Below are 21,431 nucleotides of genomic sequence, written 5' to 3'. Positions count from 1 at the left end.
TTAGAAGTTAATTTGAATTGAATATAGTCTTCTTGTAATTATGGAAAACAATGTTGTTAGTGTGTGAATTGTTGGTGGAGTTCATGAAATTGAAGGAAGAAAATGTGTTGTTATTGTTCTTATTCCATTTGGAAGATTTCGGGTGGCATAGCATATGGGTTGGATTATTTGAATATTGTACGGATTGTTTGAAGTATTCTTGAATATTGTTTGAATGGCTTCGGATTAGTACTTGAATGTGTGAGCAAATATGAATTGAATATAAATGGGACGCCGTTGAAGTTTGTAGGAAGAAGTTGCTAATGTTAGTATGCGTTTTGAATCGATTGTGGATATTGTTAGAATAATTGTTGGTATTGTTGTTGATATTTTGGTCGAGTTAAATTCTCGAATTTATTGTTGATGATATAGCCGAGTTGAATTCTCGGGGATGTTGCGTTTACAGGGGAAATGCTGCCAAAATTTCTGTAGATAAAGTGTTGGTTTAGAATTGGACTTTTAAGTGTTATGGCTAATGATTGGCACATATGAATATTGTTGTAGATCTTGCGAAGCGAAAGACTTAAGTTCGGATTAGCGTAGAAAGCGGGCAAGGTATGTAAGGCTTACCTTCTTTCTTTGGCATGATCTTTATGTAACGAGCAAAAGAACGTATATGTATGATTTCAAAGAAATTCCTGCTCTTAGAGCCACTAGGATGGCTAACTTTCTTGATTTCCATAAGCTACTTCATATGATTTTGATGCGTATTTATGATGTCCGAAGGTCTATGTGATATGCTTCCAAATGGTATTCGAAGGATAATCGATATGATTAAAGTCTTGATTTTTCAAATGCTAGCACGTCCGACTATTCCATCGAGTTTTTGATATACTTTGATATGTACATATGATTCTAAAAGTTATATTTGATTTGATCTATATGATATCCGAAAGATACTTGATATGATCATTGCTTCGATTTTCCAAAAACGGCTTCTGAAATGCTCGTAGAAGGTTCTGTACTTCAAACGTCCATAACTTTCTCATGCTAAGTCGAATTGACCCGAAACTTGTTTCTGAGCCTTCTGGAGTCGGTAAGTATGCTTGTCTATCGAGTCTTGATTTATGTGCATATGGTTTCACATTATTCTGTTCGTGCAAGCCTCAGTTTGGATTTCACTGAGTCCGGGCCAGGACATGTTCTCGTGCGTACTCCACTGCATTATTCACCGAGTCCCTCTCACTTGCGGGCTGGGACACGTTATATGTATATGTATATGATGATTTGATGATACGGGGATGGCAGCCAGGATGGCATATGATAACTTTATCCACCGAGACCCGCAACAGAGGGTCGGGACACGTTATGTATATATGGTATATGATTCTGACATGCATGATTCTATCCACCGAGTCCCTTAATAAAGGGCCGGGACACGATATATGTATACATGATGCATGATGTTGACATACATGATTCCATCCACCGAGTCCCTCATAAAAGGGCCGGGACACGTTATATGTACATATGGTATATGATGTTGATATGCATGACCTTATTCACCGAGTCCCTCACTAAAGGGCCGGGACACGTTATATATATATGTATATATATATGTATATGTGTATGATTCTTGATTTGAAATATACTACTTCTTTACATAGAGGGAACGTACTGATGATTTTACACAGTCATACTGGTTCTGGAAAGTTTCTATTTTTGGCTACGATCCCCTGTGCTGTACTTCATGCCTTACATACTCGGTACATTTTCCGTACTGACCCCCTCTTCTTCGGGGGCTGCGTTTCATGCCCGCAGGTACATACATTCACTTGAGTGACCCGACATCTTAGGTCATCTTTCTGCTGCTTTGGAGTGCTCCCTTGTTCTGGAGCCCACATTTGGTACAGACTCTTTCATTGTACATGTGTATGTATATATTCAGGGGTACGGCGGGGCTCTGTCCCGTCATATGATTCTGTTATGTTTGTTAGAGGCCTGTAGACATATATGTGGGTCATGAGTCGTTATTGTTTGGTTATTTCTATGATTTGCGTCTAAGTGGTACTATTTACTCTGATAGCCTTAGCGGCTGGTATGTATATATATATACTTATGCATATGCTTTGGATGATATGTTCCACGACAGCCTTGGTGGCTTCGGTATGATATGTATGTTGGACATGAATAAGTTATGGAAATGTCGATTTGGTAAGCAGGTGTGTATGGGTGTCCAGCTCGGGCACTAGTCACGGCCCACGGGGTTGGGTCTTGACAACAACAAGGACGCAAAAAGTGCTTCCAACGCCATGAACAGAAAAAAAAACTGAGGAGGCATGGGGACTTTGGAGCCATGGGATATGTTTCTTTTTACTATAGTTTTTCAAAAAGGATGTTCATAAAATTAAGTAAATAAAAATACAAAGGAAGATAAAAGATGATGTGTTTTGTGCCTGTCTTTTTTTTTTTTTTTTTTTTTTCTGGTTTTATTTAAATAGTAAAGGTGAATCAGGTATGGTAAGGTAAAAAATAGTAATGACAAATTAGTCAATTTGTTTTGCATGCTAGGTTACCAACCTCAAGAGGAGGATGGCCTTTTATTTTGAAAAAGGGTTTCATTCGCGCCAAAGCAACAACATACTTTCAAGGCCAAAGGAGGATCATTCGACCTACAAAACCGTACAGACCCAGTCTTTCATGGCTATTTCCTATAAATAAGGTGATGATTTAGCCATTCAAAATGGAAATGATTACGTTCTATCTGGTATATCTTTTCTTATCTGATGAGATTTTTTAAGTGGTCTCCTTATTTTAAAGCTGACATCTAATCATCAATAGTTCCAGTCTGGATTTCTCTACAAACTGATTGCTCAACAAAATATCATAACTCCTTTGAGTCAATAAGAATAGGCAATTTCGCTTTAAAAAAAATTACCTTAAACATGTTGAAATTGAAGTCATATCATTAACGGTAATGATACCGTTTATGAAATTCCTTATCGGCTCTCTGTAAATTACTCATTTGGCCGAGGACTTTAAACACATACCGGTACGGACAAATAATCATTTAATAATAAATAAGTTGAAAAAATTATTACAAAAAATGAAATAACGGATGTAAATATAATATTATAAACTATAGAAAAAATTAATTAGTGTTATGAAACTAAATCTGAAGTAAGATCGTGTGTAATTATCCCAAAATAAGGTAAGGGAAAGGACAAGTTGTGGACAATATAAAGGAGGAAAACGTGCTAGGCATGCCCAAGTTTCACTCCAGCACAATCCCCAATTAATCAACTAGAAAAGGGGCTGAAGGAAGTTGACTCAACACATTTGTGCTGCTAGGCTTACATTTCTATACTATTGTGAGCTCAAAGATGGAGACAGTTGATTCTACTCGGGCATTTGTCAAGAACGTCAAACGTGTGATTGTTAAGGTTGGTCTCTCTACTTTATCCTCTCCTTTAGCACTGCATGTGGCCCTGATTTTCCTTTTTCTTTTTGTAGAATAATTCTTGTCAGATTGGAAAGAATTGTCTGTCTTTTTAAATTCCACTAATGTATAAAAAGTTAGAATCATTGTGTATTACTCCATCCGTTTCAATTTGTTTGTCTGGTTTGATTTTGATTTGGCGCGAACTTTAACAAAGTAAGGAAGATTTTTCAATCTTGTGTTCATAAACTAAAAATATGTAGAATGTACCTAAATATTCTTTAATCTTGCGGTAAACATGCCATTTGAAAAGTTTTAGTTGCCGAAAAAGGAAAGAAGCATTCTTTTTTAAACGGACTAAAAAGGAAGTAAGACAAACAAATTGAAACAAAGGGAGTAATTTGTTTGTTCCTTTTATTTCTGTGATTTTAGGCTTTTAACAAAATTTCATTTTTAAAAGGTCGGGACAGCAGTTGTGACTCGGGCTGATGGAAGATTAGCACTTGGAAGATTAGGAGCCCTCTGTGAGCAGGTCGATCTTCAAATTCTACTGATACACACTAATTAGATTGTTTGCTAGTGTCAATTACATGTTTTTGTTATAAGGAAATAAATGACCAATAAATGTTTTTTTGATTTCCCTCCCCTTTGATCCCCTTTTGCTCCTTTGGTGACTCGAACCCACGACCCTGGGGTTGTAGGAGGGAGTGCTGACCATCTGAGCAACCCCCTCTTGTCATAAATGGCCAATATATATTACATGTTCTAAAGCTTAGTGGTTTTACTCATACAGATTCAGGAGCTTAACTCGCAAGGATATGAAGTTGTTTTGGTGACTTCAGGTGCTGTAGGTGTTGGGCGTCAACGGCTTAGATATAGAAAGTTGCTTAACAGCAGGTAGAAACCATCTCCCTTCCCCTCAAAAAAGATAAATTTAATTGTAAATAGGTTACTATTAGAATTGTTAATCAACAAGTTCTAGTTAAATATAACTCTAGTTATTACTAAGAACCATACTAGTAGGCGTAGTTTTACTTTTGTAGTTTTTTGTCCTTCGATTTCTGTTACTATCTGTTGTTTCTTGTACTTCGATTATCGTATTAGTTGTCGTAGTTACTGTTCCTTTTCTTCAGAATGCTTTGTGATGCTTTCTATAGTATTTTGCCATGGCTTCCGTTATTCCTTTTCCGGCTTTCTTTGAATTGCTTCCCCTTGAGCCGAGGGTCTATTGGAAACAACCTCTCTACCTCCCAAGTTAGGGGTAAGGTCTGTGTACACTCTACCCTACCCTACCCAGACCCCACTTGTGGTATTACACCGTGTATGTTGTTGTTGTTGTTGTTGTTATTACTAAGAACTAAACTTCATGGTGCAGTTGATATTGAATAATGCATGGAGTTAACATACTAATCTAACACATTATATTAGTGAGGGTAGAAGAAAATATTAAAGCAATAAGAATGTTAGTTTTATTGAAAAACATCACATCAGTGTTTAAACTTTGAATTTTAATGATATTTGTGAAAGTTGTGTAGAGATATCATAGTGTCAGTCATTTTGGGGTCTTAAAATGGAAAGAGTGTCATATGAATTTGGGTATTAGGTAGTAACTCATTTTGTTTGTCATATCTGTATCCGTTCTACTAATAATTTTAATAATATAAAGTAATGAAACATACACGTTAATTGGATGAGATTACTTTTTGATTTGATATATTACTGAAAAAGGGAATAAACTCTATCATTTATCCAAAATTATAAGATTCAAACGATAGGATTTGAATATTCCAGTACTTGCAATTTAGTACTAACTAGGAAGTCATCATATTGCAGTTTTCTTGATCTTCAAAAGCCCCAAACTGAGCTCGATGGCAAGGCTTGTGCTGCTGTGGGCCAGAATGGCCTCATGGCTCTGTATGATACGTTGTTCAGTCAGGTTGGCCCACATTTTTTGGAACTTTTCTGTTTGTCTAACTCATGATCTGTTTATCATAACCACAAAACTGTCCTCTGCTGAAAATAGTCTTCTGACTTTTTATTCTTTGTACCATCTTTATACAGTTGGATGTGACATCAGCTCAGCTTATGGTGACTGATAATGACTTTAGAGATCCAGATTTTAGGAGACAACTCAATGACACAGTAAATTCGTTGCTGTCTCTAAAAGTTATACCTATATTTAATGAGAATGATGCTATCAGTACGCGGAGAGCTCCTTATGAGGTGTGTCTCTATGATTTACTGTCCTCTTGAGAGTTCCTCTCATTAGTAGATAGATCACAATGTTTCTTGCTGTAGGGCTGACCAGTTGCATACATGTTTTTAGATCAATCCATGCGTTGGAAATCCCCTAAGTAATCTTCATGCATCTGCTTCAAATATTAACTTCATTACGCTTTGTTATGAACTTATCAAAATAAAGAACTCATTTTGTTGATGTGACATATACATATATGCTATCTAATTTAGGTTTCTACTCATCAGTTCTCGGTAATTATTCTCAGTGTTGTTTCCTGGGATTGGGAGGGAATTGATTGAGATAGTGCATGTGGCTATGCACGTCATTTAAAATTGGCTCCTGCCACTTTGGTGCCAAATTTCATCTTTGCTTTGATGAGGTTTGGTTTGTTGAATCTTGGTGTTGTCTTAAGCTGTAATATGATTTCGAGTTCCAGCAAGTTTTCTAGATGTAATATTTTAAGTTTCTTAATTCTTTCAGCTCATAGTTTTATTGTAATAATGAACACTCCTTGTAGGACTCTTCTGGAATATTTTGGGATAACGACAGTTTGGCAGCTTTACTAGCTTTGGAATTAAAAGCTGATCTTCTAGTTCTGTTGAGTGATGTAGACGGTCTTTATAGTGGCCCTCCCCGTGATCCAGATTCGAAGTTAATTCACACATACATTAAGGAGAAACATGATAGAGGGATTACTTTTGGAGACAAGTCCAGGGTGGGAAGAGGGGGTATGACTGCCAAAGTAAAAGCTGCTGTGTATGCTGCTTATGCTGGCATTCCTGTTGTCATAACCAGGTATTATACTAGCATTTACGCAATTCTAAATCTTAATTTTTATGTGCATCAGTTGTACACTTGTTCATTTAAAATGTTCCGAGTGTTATCTTCCTAGACTAGGGCATTAAATTTGTGATACTTATCGTCGATGGATCTGCCCTCCTTTTGTCAATAAAACAATGGAACTGTCCAAGAGAAGCATTTAAAGTGGTTGGAACAGTGCAGCAAAAGAGTCCGAATCAAAGTTGAATTTATAGCTCAGTTGAGGATGCACAAGAAAATGTGATGTATCTGACTGGAGATGAAAGGGAAAATGCTGTCATTGAGTCTGCATCAAAGTTGAATTTATAGCTTACAGTAGGGGAGGCAGAAGAATCTGAGGTATTTTACTGGAGCTAAAAGTGAAAAACATGTCATTGTACTGTGATAAAACATGATATTGATCTACTGAAAGCACAAATAGGCACACAAGAAAAAAAAAGAAAAAAGAAAAAAGAAAAAAAATAATAAATAATAAAAAGCAGAAGCATGAGAGAACATAAGGTAAACTGGTTTCTGCATTGGAAATCATGTGTAATGAAGAATGCATTTTGAGAATTATGAACATTTAACAAAACAATTTCCTTTCTATCTTTGGCTGAACTGCGTGGGGCAAACTAATTGAGTGGGTTGGGGCAGTTGACTTTTATGTGAACCAGCTTCCACAAAATTTGGCTTCTGGTTGTTGTTGCTTAATTAAGAGTGGACACTCTTCTGCAACGTAAGTATGTCAACAATTGGGAAGTTTGAGTTCTTTATGCTGCCATTATATATGTAAGAATCGGGTACATCAAATGGCTGATCTTATTCACCTGTAATATTTGTTTTTTTTTGAGAGGTGATAAAGGTGAGTTTCAGGCTAAGTAGTTCATAATTTTTTTTGAACAGTAAAAAATGAAAAAGAAAACAGTTATGAGGCTAATTGAGAACTTAATAATGGGTATGGACCTTCAATAGATCTGTCGCTTATGAGACTACTGTATTCTGTTGTTGAATGGTTATACCTCAGGAGCAGTCCATATGCTGATATTTTTGGATGAAATACAAATGTTACCTTATTCAAAAAAAAAAAAAAAAAAGAAAAAAAAAAGGCGAATACAACCTTCTAATCAATCAAGACTGGACAAGTGAGGATGGCTCAGTGGTTAAGCACCTCCACCTACGACCGATAGGTCCTGGGTTCGAGTCACACTGGAGGGGAAGTGTGGAAACACTATAAATCCTCCTAAATGGGTGGGGAAAAAAAAATAATAAAAAAAAATCAATCAAGACTGTTGTCTAATCCTCAAAAACAGATTCCTGGAGGTTTCTTTTCGGTAATTAGCAAATTTGTTGTATACAGCTTATCAGAAGTCCTACTACAATTGAAACTACTTCATGTTCTCTGTTCTATTGCAAAAAAAAAAAGAAAAAGAAAAAAAAGAGAAGAAATCAGTTGCATTAACTGCTAAAAGAGATTAATCTATTTCATCCTTGGACTTTACCCTGGAAAATATGAAGTTGCTGTTGAAAATGTCTATTACCAAGCTTAGCTAGAAAGCATAAGTGCATAACTATTTTATGAAGAGCTTTTCCAAGATGTGGTTCAGGCGATTGAAGCTGGGATAAATATCATAGGAAACCATGATCTGAAATCCAGCAGAGGTCAAGTGGACAAAGGTACCCTGCCCTTTATATGTATTGGTGCAAGGATGTAACTACCCAGTGAAATAGTCAAGATGCGAGCAAGCTGGTCCAAAACACCATTGTTATTTAAAAAGAAAAGGGGTGCTAGCAGAACAAGATGGTGATAATAAGTGGATAGGTTGAAAGAGAATGCAATAAATTACAACAACAACAACAACATACCTAGTGTATCCCACAACGTGGGGTCTGGAGAGGGTGGAGTGTACGCAGACCTTACCCCTACCTTAGGTAGGGAGGCTGTTTCCGGAAGACCCTCGGCTCAAGAAAGGGCATATGATAGGTCAGATACGGGCAAACAAATCAAAGCAATTATGAAAATGAAAACAATGAAAGTAAATAAGCCATTATAAACCAACAGATACTTGCAGAAAGCAAGAGACAAGAAACTATAGAGCAATAAAACTACTCGTAAGAAAGGATAAACGCGACTACCTACTAGCCTTCTACCCTAATATGAGTCCTCCATACCCTCCTATCTAAGGTCATGTCCTCGGTAAGCAGGATATGCGCCATGTCCTGTCTAATCACCTCTCCCCAATACTTCTTCGGCCTACCTCTACCTCTTCTGAAACCGTCGCTAGCCAGCCTCTCGCACCTCCGCACCGGGGCATTTGCATCTCTCCGCATCACATGCCCAAACCATCTCAGCCTCACTTCCCGCATCTTGTCTTCCACTGAGGCTACTCCAACCTTGTCTCGGATGACTTCATTCCTAATCCTATCGCTCCTAGTGTGCCCACACATCCATCGCAGCATTCTCATTTCCGCCACTTTCATCTTCTGAACATGAGATTTCTTGACTGGCCAACACTCCGGCCCATACAACATAGTTGGGCTAACCACCACTTTGTAGAACTTGCCTTTAAGTTTTGGTGGCAACTTCTTGTCACACAACACTCTGGAGGCAAGCCTCCATTTCATCCACCCTGCACCAATACGGTGTGTGACGTCATCATCAATGTCCCCATTTCCTTGTATAATAGACCCAAGATACTTGAAACTATATTTCTTCTGTATGACCTGGGTGCCAAGCTTCATTTCAACGTCCGCCTCATGCACTATATCACTGAACTTGCACTCCAAGTACTCTGTCTTGGTCCTACTCAACTTGAACCCTTTAGACTCCAGAGGTTGTCTCCAAACCTCCAGCTTAGCGTTAACTCCGCTGCGAGACTCGTCAATCAGGAATATGTCATCTGCAAATAACATACACCATGGCACCTCACCTTGAATTTGCCGCGTCAATCCATCCATCACCAAGGAAGATAAAAATGGACTAAGAGCTGATCCCTGGTGCAACCCCATCACCACCGGGAAGTGCTCTGAGTCTCCTCCCATAGTCCTTACCCTGGTCTTGGCCCCATGCAAATCACTACATGAGGAGAGCGTATTATATGCAGCAAAGCATTGCTCCTTTTTTTTTGAAGATCGTGGTGTCCGGGCCTGTCTGAGCGCACCTTGACTAGTTCCACAAGGTACCTGCTACCTCTCACCAGCATAGGTAAGGGTAACTCTATCCACTAAGGTTTGGACAGATGGGAAGAAACCACCTAGTAATTTTTTTTTTTTTGCCTCTGCTTGGATTTGAACCTGAGACCTCATGGTTCTCAATCCATTTCATTGACCACTAGGCCACACCCTTGATTGCTGCAGTGAAGCATCGTTCTTCAGTCTATCAATGCGAAAGCTGATTTCTCAAAGTTTTTTGCTCCCTTAACCTAAAATAGCTGCTGATTCTCTCTTTCTGACTGTGCGCGTTCCCGTGGATAAAGTGGCTATGCTGTCGATAACATCATTAAAGTGCTACAAGGGGAACGTATCGGCACCCTCTTCCATCGTGATGCAGATACATGGGCCTCAATTGGAGAGTTCGGTGCTCGTGAGATGGCAGTTGCTGCAAGGGAATGTTCCAGGCGGCTTCAGGTATATATAGAGAGACATCTGGCTGTAACATTTTTGTAAGCTGCATGGACATGACTATATATTCTTTGTTCACCTCCAGGCACTTTCTTCCCAAGAAAGGAGTAAAATATTGCAGGATATAGCTGATGCATTGGAAGCAAATGAAAAGGCAATCCTCGCTGAGAATGAAGCTGATGTGGTTGCTGCTCAACAGGCCGGATATGAGAAGTCTTTGATAGCTCGGCTGGCATTAAAGCCAGGAAAAGTAAGAGCCTGATCAATTATGCAACTTAGTCTGAATAATCATGTGCCTTTTTAGTATTCTTGCTGAAATTGCTACTCCTTTGTCATAGATTGCTGATCTTGCAAACTCAGTTCGTGCGCTTGCTAACATGGATGAGCCCCTTGGTCGCATTTTAAAAAGAACAGAGGTGAGTAAATCAGTTCAAATATATGTGGCACAGGTAATTTTTATTGACATGAGGAGCAGACAGATTGTGAAGGAATCTTTTGAAGTACCTCTTTAGAAAAAACCTTCTGCACTATCAGGCGATTTAGTGGGTACTATACTATGTCCACTGAAATTACATTTGAACGGTATAGCCAAAGCTATTTCGTGGTTGTTTTGTTTCTTGAGTCATGGAATGAACTGGGCTGACTTGCTTGAAGATTGGGAGCAATAGAGATGTCGATTTGTAACTAACAAATATCATTGATCAATGTTCAATTATTAGCCTTTAATTTCAGAATGGGATGTTGATTTGATCTCTGGAATATTATATTCTTGTCCAGGTTGCTGATGGATTCATCTTGGAGAAATCATCATCTCCATTAGGCGTTCTATTGATTATTTTCGAGTCACGACCCGATGCACTTGTACAGGTATGCAGTGCTGGCAAAGTTGATGTTTCCGACTAGAAGGAAGGTTCTGCTGCATGCCTTTAATTTCTCCCCTTCCCAATATAAATTAGTAGGGTTCTCTTTTTAGTAGCTATTCAACACTTTGTTGTTACTAATAATGGGGATAATGATGACCGACATGTCTCTATATGTAAACTTATGGAATTCTCTGCATGCTTGAATTGCCCTTGGATTATACTTTTACAGTTCACAAACTCGTTGCACTTTTTTTTGCATGACTAGATAGCTTCTCTAGCACTCCGAAGTGGGAATGGCCTCTTGTTGAAAGGGGGAAAGGAGGCCAAAAGATCAAACGCCATCTTACACAAGGTTTAACTCATAGCTTTATGTTCTCATACACTCTTTGCCGGAGGTTCACGTTTCCTCCGTTTCATGCCAACTTGGTCACCTTCTCCTCTTTTTCTTTTTTCTTTTTTGTTGTCAGGTGATTACCTCAGCCATTCCTGCAATGGTAGGTGAAAGGCTTATTGGACTAGTGACTTCTAGAGAAGAGATCCCTGAATTGCTTAAGGTGCCTGCCAAATATCTTAAATGAGAAACTTATAATCTCTCTCTGTTTCGATTCTTAAGAAATCATGACCTACGTTAGACATGAGTTTCGTTTATAGTTCAGTCTCAAAAAAAAAGTTTCGTTTATAGTTTATTTTCCTCCATTGCAGCATGATGATGCGATTGATCTTGTTATCCCAAGAGGCAGCAATAAACTTGTTTCTCAAATTAAGGCATCCACAAAAATTCCTGTTCTTGGCCATGCTGGTAATTTTGTGTTACTTGAATGTTAATTACTTTTACATGCTATATGCACTCTCTACTTTGATATCAAGGATTCTATTTCGGTGATGGTAAAGTTACTATGTTTGCTTCCAGATGGAATTTGCCATGTTTATGTTGACAAGTCTGCTGACATGGATATGGCAAAGCGCATTGTTGTGGATGCAAAAACAGATTATCCTGCAGCCTGTAATGCGATGGTAGTTTGTTATACTTTTTCATAAAGCAGTCCATTGTTTAACTTCAGTAGTTTATTGTTTTTTTTTTTTCGGTGATAAATTGTTTCACTGCTTTCGCTGATAGGAAACACTTCTCGTGCATAAGGATTTGGCACAAAATGGAGGTCTTAATGACCTGATTGTGGAACTTCAAACAAAAGGTAAAGCTTCTTTTGCAAGCTCCTATCATTGAACTTCTATACGAATATTGTGGGGTCTTGACTTGGAAGTAGGGAACAAAGAATTTGAGGGTGGAGATCTCTGTTGGTGATGGAAGAAAGACTGTTTTCTGGGAAGATCATTGGATTGGCCAGAATAGTTTAAAGGTCACTTATCCTGTTCTGTACTCAATATGTCTTCAAGGTAATGCTACAATTAATGAAATGTGGAACCAGTAAGGGTGGAATCTGAATTTTAGGAGAGCATTTAATGATTGGGAAATTGAGAGTGTTGCTACAATGATACAGCTACTGGAAACTTTTAGTGGTATAACTGAGAGATCAGACAGTCTTAGATGGAAATTGAATAGCAAGGGCCTCTTCTCAGTTAAATCTGTCTATTGGCATCTGAACTAAAGAAGTCAAATTAATGTGAACTGGCCATGGAAGGAGATTTGGAGAGTTAAAATTCCTATGAAGGTTTCTTGTTGTCTGGCTGGTGATTAGGAAAGCCTGTTTAACACATGAGAGGCTACAAAGAAGAGGTTTCCAGATTTGTTCAAGATGTCTATTATGTGAGCAGGAAGGTGAAAACAATGAGCATCTTTTTTTGCATTGCAAGACAACTACAAATCTGTGGCACATGTTCTGTTGTATTTTGGGTGTTGAATGGGTAATGCCTAGTTCTACATTGGGACTTCTAAGCAGTTGGAAAAGTGTGGGGAAAAGAAATAGTGATGAAGATTGGTGGCAGGTCATCCCTGCTTGTATATGGTGGGTAGTCTGGAAAGAAAGGAATTCAAGACATTTTGAGGATACTAGCAGTTCCATTCAGAAAATCAGGATGGATTGTCTTAGTTTGTTCTTTTTTTGGTGTAAACAGAATTTGTGGGGGGATATAGGAGAATTGGTAGATTTAATTGGCAATGTATAAGTTTTAGCTTTTGAATAGGGGCACTGACTTTTGCTGTAAGTATGATTCTGTAAAGTTCTTAACTTAACATTTTTTAGGTGTTAAGTTATGGTTAATACAAATGGTTACCTTTGACTAAAAAAAAAAAAAAAAAGAATTTGAGGGTAATTCTGATAGCAAAATCTGCTTCATAATGGTTATTTTCTTAATGTTAGTTTAGCTTTGAGTTGCGTCACCCACAAAAACACTCTAATTATTAAGTCTCATCTATAATGAACATGATACGCAATATACATTATGTTTAAAAAAGATAACTTATATGTTTTGTTCTTTGGATATTACATGTTTCGGCATTCTTCAAATCTTCTAGATCTCCTCTGTTGTTTCAAACTTGATTTTATGATACATAACAAGTAAATTAAATATTATGTGGTCCTTCTCAGTTGTCAAAATCCATGAGTTACTCCTTACCTTATATAATTAGCTTATATTTTCTGATGCTCCATGGTCACCTCATGCTTCATCACTTATATGTCTTGACATGTTCTCCATCTTTGTAATTCTCTTCATAGTATGACCCCCTCTTTGTATTTACATTCAAGCTTGTACTTAGGATACCCTTACACTGTCCACCTCGTAGTATGAAAGTTACTAATGTTACTAGCGTTTCTGTTTATTGCTTCTAATTATCCTTATGACTTGCTGGAGTCTTGCACACTTTCATCTAAATTGAGATTAAAAGTGGTTAATAATATTTTGATTACTCATGAACATGTTCAAAATGTTTTGTGGATAGCTAATCGATGTAGCAAATACTAGCTGCATACAAGGCACTATTGTAAGCCGTAATTTTTCGCACAGTTAAGCATACTTTTTTTTTTTTTTTTTTTTTTTTTTTTTTTTTTTGAGATGGAAGTTTACTAACCATTCTATCCTAATAGTTTTAAAATATGGTAAATGCTGACTATCCATAACCTTTACTTTTTATAAGAAAAGTGATGCTGCCTATCCTCAACTTGTTTGACCTTGAAAGAACAATTTAATTAGATTCAAGATGTGTTGACTGATGTTTGCCTCTGTGGCAGGGGTTTCTTTATATGGTGGACCCAAAGCGAGCTCCCTGCTCAAGATTCCAGAGGCACGTATATTTCATCAGGAATATAGTTCACTTGCTTGCACTGTGGAAGTTGTTGAAGATGTATATGCTGCGATGGATCATATACATCAGCATGGAAGGCATGTTATGTTTGTCTAACTTTTTTTTCACAAAGCTGCATTATGATTTTTTTTTTTTTTTTAAATTGCTTCATATCGGAGCTCCATTTCGGTGCAAACTTTTGCAATCCTTATTTTGTTATACCTAACTTATTGCCAGTGCTCACTCTGAGAGCATCATTACCGAAGATCAGGAAGTTGCTGAAGTTTTTTTACGTCAGGTTGACAGGTATATTTACTCTACTACTTTATCTTATGCCTAAATACATAGGCAGACCCTTAAACTTGCCTTCATTTTCCATTTTGGCACCTCAACAAGGGTCAATACCTATTGGACCCTCCATTGCATCTTATATGTGCCTATTTAGCACGATTCAATCAGTTTTCTCAAAACCTTAAGCGCGTGCGGTTTATAGCGCCTAAAGTGTAAATTAAATCCAATGAGATTTTGCCACATCACCAATATTCCCACATCAACATAATTCACTTAAAAGGTTTCAAAAGAAACCATTTCACTAATGTCGAACTGAAATTTTCAGCCTATTTTTAGTGGGTTTCACTCCATTAAAACTTAATTTTCTGAATAGACCTGGGATTATGGTTGTTCTTGATCAAGATTATCATAAAGGGATTTGTGGCTCATCGCTTTAACAATTCGTCTAGAAGAATAATTTTCTGCAAGCTATGTATTTTGTCTTAATACTTCTTGAGTTAACTAGTATATGTATTTTATTGGATTTCAAGTTTGAGCTATCTAGAAATGTGAATTTGGTTCTCAAATTCTTTCTATCCTTCTTTTTGCAAAGTGGTCGCTTTAGATGAATATTTGCTTTGTTCAGTTAGAGGATGAATTAGCCGCTTTGTTTGCAAACAAACTCATAATTTGAACAGGACTTTGAACAAAAACTGGTCATACATTATATTTGAGGTACCACAAACGTAACTGCTACAGAAATAGAATGCGCATCAACTTGCAGAATTCCTTAAAACTGGAAAGTAAACACTTGACAAAAAAAATCTGATTAAGCATAATCCTAGCCACAAGCTACAAAAACTAGATAGAAAACCTTTGTCCTAGGTTTGATTGAGATCTGGGTTACTGAGCTTTGGGCCTTAACGATCTTGAAGTAATTGGAGTCACAGAGCTTAAACAAGCTTCAACCTAGAACTTGGATTCTGATCGACCTAGCCATTAACCTGTACGGTTGAACTAAGCTTCAATACAGATGAAGAGATGAACTAAGATAGATAAAGATTTGACTTGAGTAAGATTGGTTATGGTTTGGCATAGATGGAAGAATGATGAAGAAGAAAAAGAAACAGAGTAATTAGTGTTTTTTTGTCTGGGGGACGCTTAATACAAGTGATACTCACACTTTCAGCCATGTCATTAAGTTATGTTTAATAGGCACATATAAGATACAGTTGGAGGGTCCAATAGGTATTGACTCTTGTTGAGGTGCCAAAATGGAAAATGAAGACAAGTTTAAGGGGCCTATGTATTTGGCCTTATCTTATAATTCTTATGTTTTCTACTTCATTTTTTACCACAACCCATGAGTAGTTTCTTCAATCTGATATACTAAGACCTCTGGCATTTTATTAGTTTCCAATAACAAGTTTCGCTCATTATTGTTAATCATTTAATGAGGGAAATACCAATATCATATCTACTTAAATGCACTTGATCTTCACTTTTCAGTGCTGCTGTATTTCATAATGCAAGCACAAGATTTAGTGATGGGTTCCGCTTCGGACTCGGTGCGGAGGTATATAATCTATCAGTGATTCCAAGTTATCTTTTTTTTTTTTTTGGTACCGTAGTTTCATATTTCTATGTATCTTGCTTGCTTTTGGGTGAATAGGTGGGCATTAGTACTGGTCGTATTCATGCTCGTGGCCCAGTTGGAGTTGAAGGATTGCTAACAACTAAATGGTATGCGTGCTATCTACTCTCTTTTGATTTCAATCCCTTTTCTACATCTTTCTGGCTTTAAGTCCTATCTGGAAAGCTACCACCCTTAAGGATTTCCTTCTGAAACAACAAAACTGAGTCTTCTGAAACAACAAAGCTATCAATAGTATTATTAGTACTCTCCTACTATCTCATGCTTCAATTTTATTATTACCTGTTGTTTCCTTTGCTTCAGTTATCGTGAGGTAAAACATAACATAAAAAGTCGGTTCCGAGTAAAACTTAGCTATTATAGTGAGGTGTTGTTATATAAGGATATTATTATAGAGAGGTCTGACTGTATTCTACACCTTCTCAACTTGTCAAACATTCCTATGCACAACTTAGAACTCCTATGCACAACTTAGAACATAAGCGTGGAAGTAGTACTTAGCGAAAATTTTCCACAGCTTTACACTAGGCCTCTCTGTTAAATTTAACTGCATTTGTTATCTCTACCGTTAGTTTTAGTGTTTAGGACCAAACATGTCTACTTTTTGTATACGTAAACGGTTTTTTTTTTTTGAAGGGATATACATCAAAGGACCAAAATAGTCCAACCCCTATATATTAAGGACCATTTTTGTTACTGGGTATCTGGTATGTGTAAGAGGAATAATTTAGTAGCTGTTTAAAATATATACTAAGTTGTGGATTCCAGTACCTACTCTGATGCTTTTTCAGCTGTTTCTTTCTTTATTTCTTATAAAGGAGTTTGTCTTCCTTAAAATGTTAAATTCGTTTACTTACTTTTTCTTGGGCGTAACATAGTGAATGTTATTCTGCATTTTGAACATGAGTTGTTTACCCAATGCTGTAATTTTCTATAGGCTCGCAAGGGGAAATGGACAAATTGTTGATGGTGATAAAGCAATTGTCTACACTCACAAAGACCTTACTCAGCAGGCATGAGACTGAAAGCACTGATTGTCCAGTTGTGTATTTAGGAAGATCTTTATTGTGTCCTATTATTGGATGTGAGTTTGATGCTTACCCAAAGTTTTTCTGTATGTTCCAGCCATGGATATTGACTTATGATCATTTGCAATACTACAGGTCAAAAACTCTAATATATTATTCTGTATAACAAAGTTCTCTTGTTGCATAGGTTATAACTTGCATTAATGTAACACCCCGTATCTTGGAACTAAGTTTAGACTCATATCATTAGAGTTTTAGTGGAAAAACTGAAGGTTTGAACGTTTTGCGAGAATGGTTGATAGGCCTACTTCGGGCAGCGATAACTCCTTGATTAGTTGGGAATTTGGGAAAGTACCCTCAATGAAAGTTGTAGTATGTAGAAATACCTTTCTAACGATATAAGGACCAAGCCAATCAGAGATCGGAGCAAGGAGATATAATCGTCTCAATATGGCTAATAGTAAGACACTTAAAATTCGATAGAATCGGCTAAATTTTCGATACGTCTGTCTTCCAGTCAAATTTGGTGAAAATCCGTTGGGAATTTGAGGAAACTTAAAACATGAAAGTTGTAGCCTTTTGAAATAGCTTTCCAACGGTATATTGTGGAGCCCAAACAGAGCTCTGTACAAGAAGTTATGTCCATTTTACCGAACACTGTACATAATCGACACATGTCGCTCTTTCAGGCGCGTGGGGGCGCGTGCGATGGCCCCGCATCGCGGGCCGATCGCGCAAGTCTGAGTATTGAGCTGCAGAACATTGCGCGATGGTCCCGCATCGCGGACCCATTGAATCGGGTCAGATTCGGGTCAAAAAGTCTGGTTACGCGTTTTTAGTTATATCTAAGGTTTGAGGTTTATTTCCCCAGCACCCCATTCACGAAAAATTACCTTAATGTCAATAAGAACAAGTCCCAAGCCTCAAGAACCACACAAGGTAAGTGTTATCATGATTCTATGTTGAATTCAAGTCCCTAATCTCTTTCTAACTTGAGTAAACCCTTCTAATCAATAGATTTGTGAGTGGAACATTATTGTTGGGCATGGAAACCCTAGAACTTGAATTCAAGAGGATTGAACGTCAAAAAGGTAATGTTTCTACACTCTAATCATTCATAATAGTGAATTGATGAGTTCTTGGGAGAATAGTAAATGAGTTTAGTAAAGAGAATTACACGAACTATAGTAGGGTTTTGAATTGTTGACTTGAGATTGTTATAATGATATGGGTGATGGAGAATGATGTTAATTACATCTAATTGAGATTGTAGAATCACCTAGAAGTAACATACTGGGAATTGGGTGAAAAAACGCCATTAATGGAGATTGTGGAGCTTTATGCCCACTAAGTGTTTGATAAAATGCTTAGATGACCAAAACATGAATATTATTGCTAATATAGAATCCTTTTGGCTTGTATTGATATAGATCAAAGTTGAAAGGGGTGACAAACATTGTATTACGCTCAAAGACTGGAATTAAGGTATGTGAGGCTAACTATCTACGTTAGGGAATGTTCATGATTCTCCCTACGCCTCATTCTTCATACTTGTCAGAAATTTGACTCAGAATACTGTTTAGCCCTAGTTTTATGATATGTTGTAGAACTGTTATCTTCTAGGGTTGCAGTTACCGAATTCGTTTATGGTTATCAATTTGAATATCATGAACTCAACACGTAATCTTTATAGACTTATGTATTGTTACCACATGAGTCTCAGTCTAGAAATTAAGTATGCTCAGAAACAGCCAGTGTTTTCAATTCAGTCCAGCATGTCTATTTCAGTGTAGCATTGTTCATTGTTGTTATGGTTTCAGTCCTTATTAATTAACCATAATTATACATATGTGATTTTGCCCGCGGGCACAACACAGTCTTGTGTATACGTATACATGGCCGAGGCCATTGACTGACGCACTACTAGGCCGAGGCCATAGCGTGCATTTATATTGGGCCGATGCCCCACATATACAAACACATATAATACAGATGATTCAGATACAGAGCAGGGAGTATTCATATCTCTACTTCCTTGCTAGTATAGTTACAGTTATCAGTTTCAGTATTTTATTGCTTCAGTTGCTTTACATACCAGTACAATTCAAATGTGTTGATGTCCCTTTTTATTGCTTGGGGACCTGCATCTCGCGATGCACGTAACGATATACAGGTTGACGACTCAGCTATTTAGGAGTGCACGTATCAGCTACTGGTGAACCCCAAATTTCTTCGGAGCGTTGTCAGCTATCCAATTATTTCAATTTTATAGACAACTCTATTATTCAGTACTCTTAGAGGTTTCATAGACACAAGTCAGACAGTCAGATATTGATTATGTTAGTCTTGTTGGCAGTTGTTCAATCGTTTTGGTTTAGCCATGTTGGCTACTGTCAGATATATTTCAGATTGTCTAAGTATTTCCGCATTATGATTTCAGTCAGACCTTTAGTATATCATCATGTGTTTAGTTGTTTCCACATTCAGTTATGTTTTGATATCACATGTTGATTCAGTCAGCCAGTTGGTTCGCTCGGTCACATGCAGTCAGGCACCGGGTGCTGTGTTACGTCCAGGCCCAGGTTCGGGGCGTGACAATTAACTTGCAGCCTAATTTGTCTAGTAAAAGTTTCCAATCATAATAAATTTGAAATGTGTATTCCAAATAAAATATTTGAGTTTCATTAAAAGCAGCTTGTATGCATCTCGACCATTCTCTGCCAACCAAGTCTTGAAGAAATCATCTAGCATTGTCTTTAGCGTTGTCTTTGTTGAGATTTAAGGCTTGGTTTCCACTGTTTGTGTCCTCAATAATTGACTATTAGGTTCACTATCTGGTTCATATTTGAGTTTCATTATATTTGTTACTTGTGGGTGAAGTTTTCTAGGATGAAGTTCATGAATAGCCATTGTTAGATTTTATAATTAGAAAATAGCAGCATTTTCAAAAGTCCTTGAAAAATAGTTATTTCTTAACACGAAAATAAAATTTGGACAAAAGTACCCCAAAAATTAGAAAGGTGGAGATCAACCTTTTTTCAAGCTCATATCTTGGAGTTTCACTGGTTAGAAGTTTGAACTCTAGTATTTTTTCGTCAATTTCAGGTTTTTCCATCAACTCCACCTTTTTTTTCTTGAATTATTGCACTTTTTCATGAACTCCAACATTAATTTCAGTGTTTTTTTGGTGAACTCTAGCATTTTTCCATTTGAATTTTAGCAATTTTTTGTGAACTCTAGCATGTTTTTGCATGAATTCCGGCATTTGTTCATGAATTTCAGCACAATATGTTGGTTTGTAAATATAACAAACTGACATAATTGATTTCGTTGTGGTCTAGATCAATCATGGACGCCCCTAATGCGGACTATACATATTGCATAAGGGATTCAATGTCAGTGAATATGTGCACTGCAACTTGCAAGTTTAGTGAAACATCCCAACTCCCTTTTTTGAGCGTTTATGCTTCAAAGTATGTTTTGAGACTTTTTACAAGCCAGCAATATCATTTGGTACTTGTTGACATGGTTTGATATAGGGTCCAAGGAGCTCAGTACTTTTAAGAAAAGAATTGATTTATCAGAAAAGTTCCAAAGTAGTTTGATCTATGGAAAAGAAGAGAGAAACTACGTATATAATTGAAGCAAAACCAGGGGAAAAAACAAAACACAAAAGAGCTGCACCACACATGTATCAGGGATGCGGAGCGAAATAAGGAAAAGGTTAGTTTTATTGACTGTTCCACCAGACTCACACCTAGGTGTGTTCATGATACAATACGGTAGCGTATTGAAAACTTTGGTTTGCTCTTCACTTTTCAGTTAAGAAAAAATTAAACTAAAAAATCTTACAAATTAATTCGATATGACTCGATATTTTTTGTTCGATTTTGGTAAATGCGGTACGATAAGTTCGTAATCATACTTTATTCGACTCAACTTAGATAATGATAACTTCAACTTTCAAGAAGCATCTCAATTATATTATATTAACACATTACACATATAGAAACGTTCAAGGAAAGAAAAAACAATTTCTTTCATTAATCAATTAACACAAAAAAACCATTCCCATCAAGACAAACAACTACAATAAAGTTTACTAATAATAAGAACCAAATGTACACAGCACTAGCAAAAGAGAAATTAGAAATACAAATATAACCAAAGAAAAAAAAATACCCATGATAAAGTTGGATGTCAAATACTACGACAATTTTCATGATGACATTAAATGATATTTAATTTGTACTATTACTATTTTATTATTTTAATCTATAAATTTTTTTTGATCAAGAG

The 21,431-nt window shown here is 37.0% G+C and overlaps 1 protein-coding gene and 1 long non-coding RNA gene across 3 annotated transcripts; both read left to right on the top strand.

The window, feature by feature from the left end:
* The first annotated feature begins 3,218 nt into the window (after window positions 1–3,218).
* Window positions 3,219–17,362, top strand: LOC132608787 (delta-1-pyrroline-5-carboxylate synthase). Of its 2 annotated transcripts, XM_060322531.1 has the most exons (20): window positions 3,222–3,422; window positions 3,879–3,950; window positions 4,212–4,315; window positions 5,252–5,354; window positions 5,480–5,641; window positions 6,175–6,452; window positions 9,932–10,082; window positions 10,162–10,326; window positions 10,415–10,492; window positions 10,854–10,943; window positions 11,205–11,291; window positions 11,407–11,493; window positions 11,642–11,738; window positions 11,850–11,953; window positions 12,057–12,132; window positions 14,128–14,278; window positions 14,418–14,486; window positions 15,960–16,026; window positions 16,123–16,193; window positions 17,042–17,362. In XM_060322531.1, exons 1-20 carry the CDS (start codon window positions 3,363–3,365, stop codon window positions 17,121–17,123), a joined length of 2,154 nt encoding a protein of 717 aa, XP_060178514.1. In that variant the 5' UTR covers window positions 3,222–3,362; the 3' UTR covers window positions 17,124–17,362. The 2 variants fall into 2 exon arrangements, with proteins under 2 accessions (XP_060178515.1, XP_060178514.1); XM_060322532.1 differs by lacking the exon at window positions 5,480–5,641 and having other exon boundaries at window positions 3,219–3,422.
* An 873-nt stretch (window positions 17,363–18,235) lies between these two features.
* LOC132608788 (uncharacterized) lies at window positions 18,236–19,610 on the top strand. Its single transcript, XR_009570518.1, has 2 exons — window positions 18,236–18,617; window positions 19,306–19,610. It is a non-coding gene; the product is annotated as an uncharacterized LOC132608788 (long non-coding RNA).
* The last annotated feature ends 1,821 nt before the right edge of the window (window positions 19,611–21,431 follow it).

Source organism: Lycium barbarum, chromosome 9, assembly GCF_019175385.1.
Source record: "Lycium barbarum isolate Lr01 chromosome 9, ASM1917538v2, whole genome shotgun sequence".
Taxonomy (NCBI): domain Eukaryota; kingdom Viridiplantae; phylum Streptophyta; class Magnoliopsida; order Solanales; family Solanaceae; genus Lycium; species Lycium barbarum.
The sequence above is the reverse complement of the archived record's forward strand: the minus strand, read 5'-3'. Positions and strand labels throughout refer to the sequence as shown.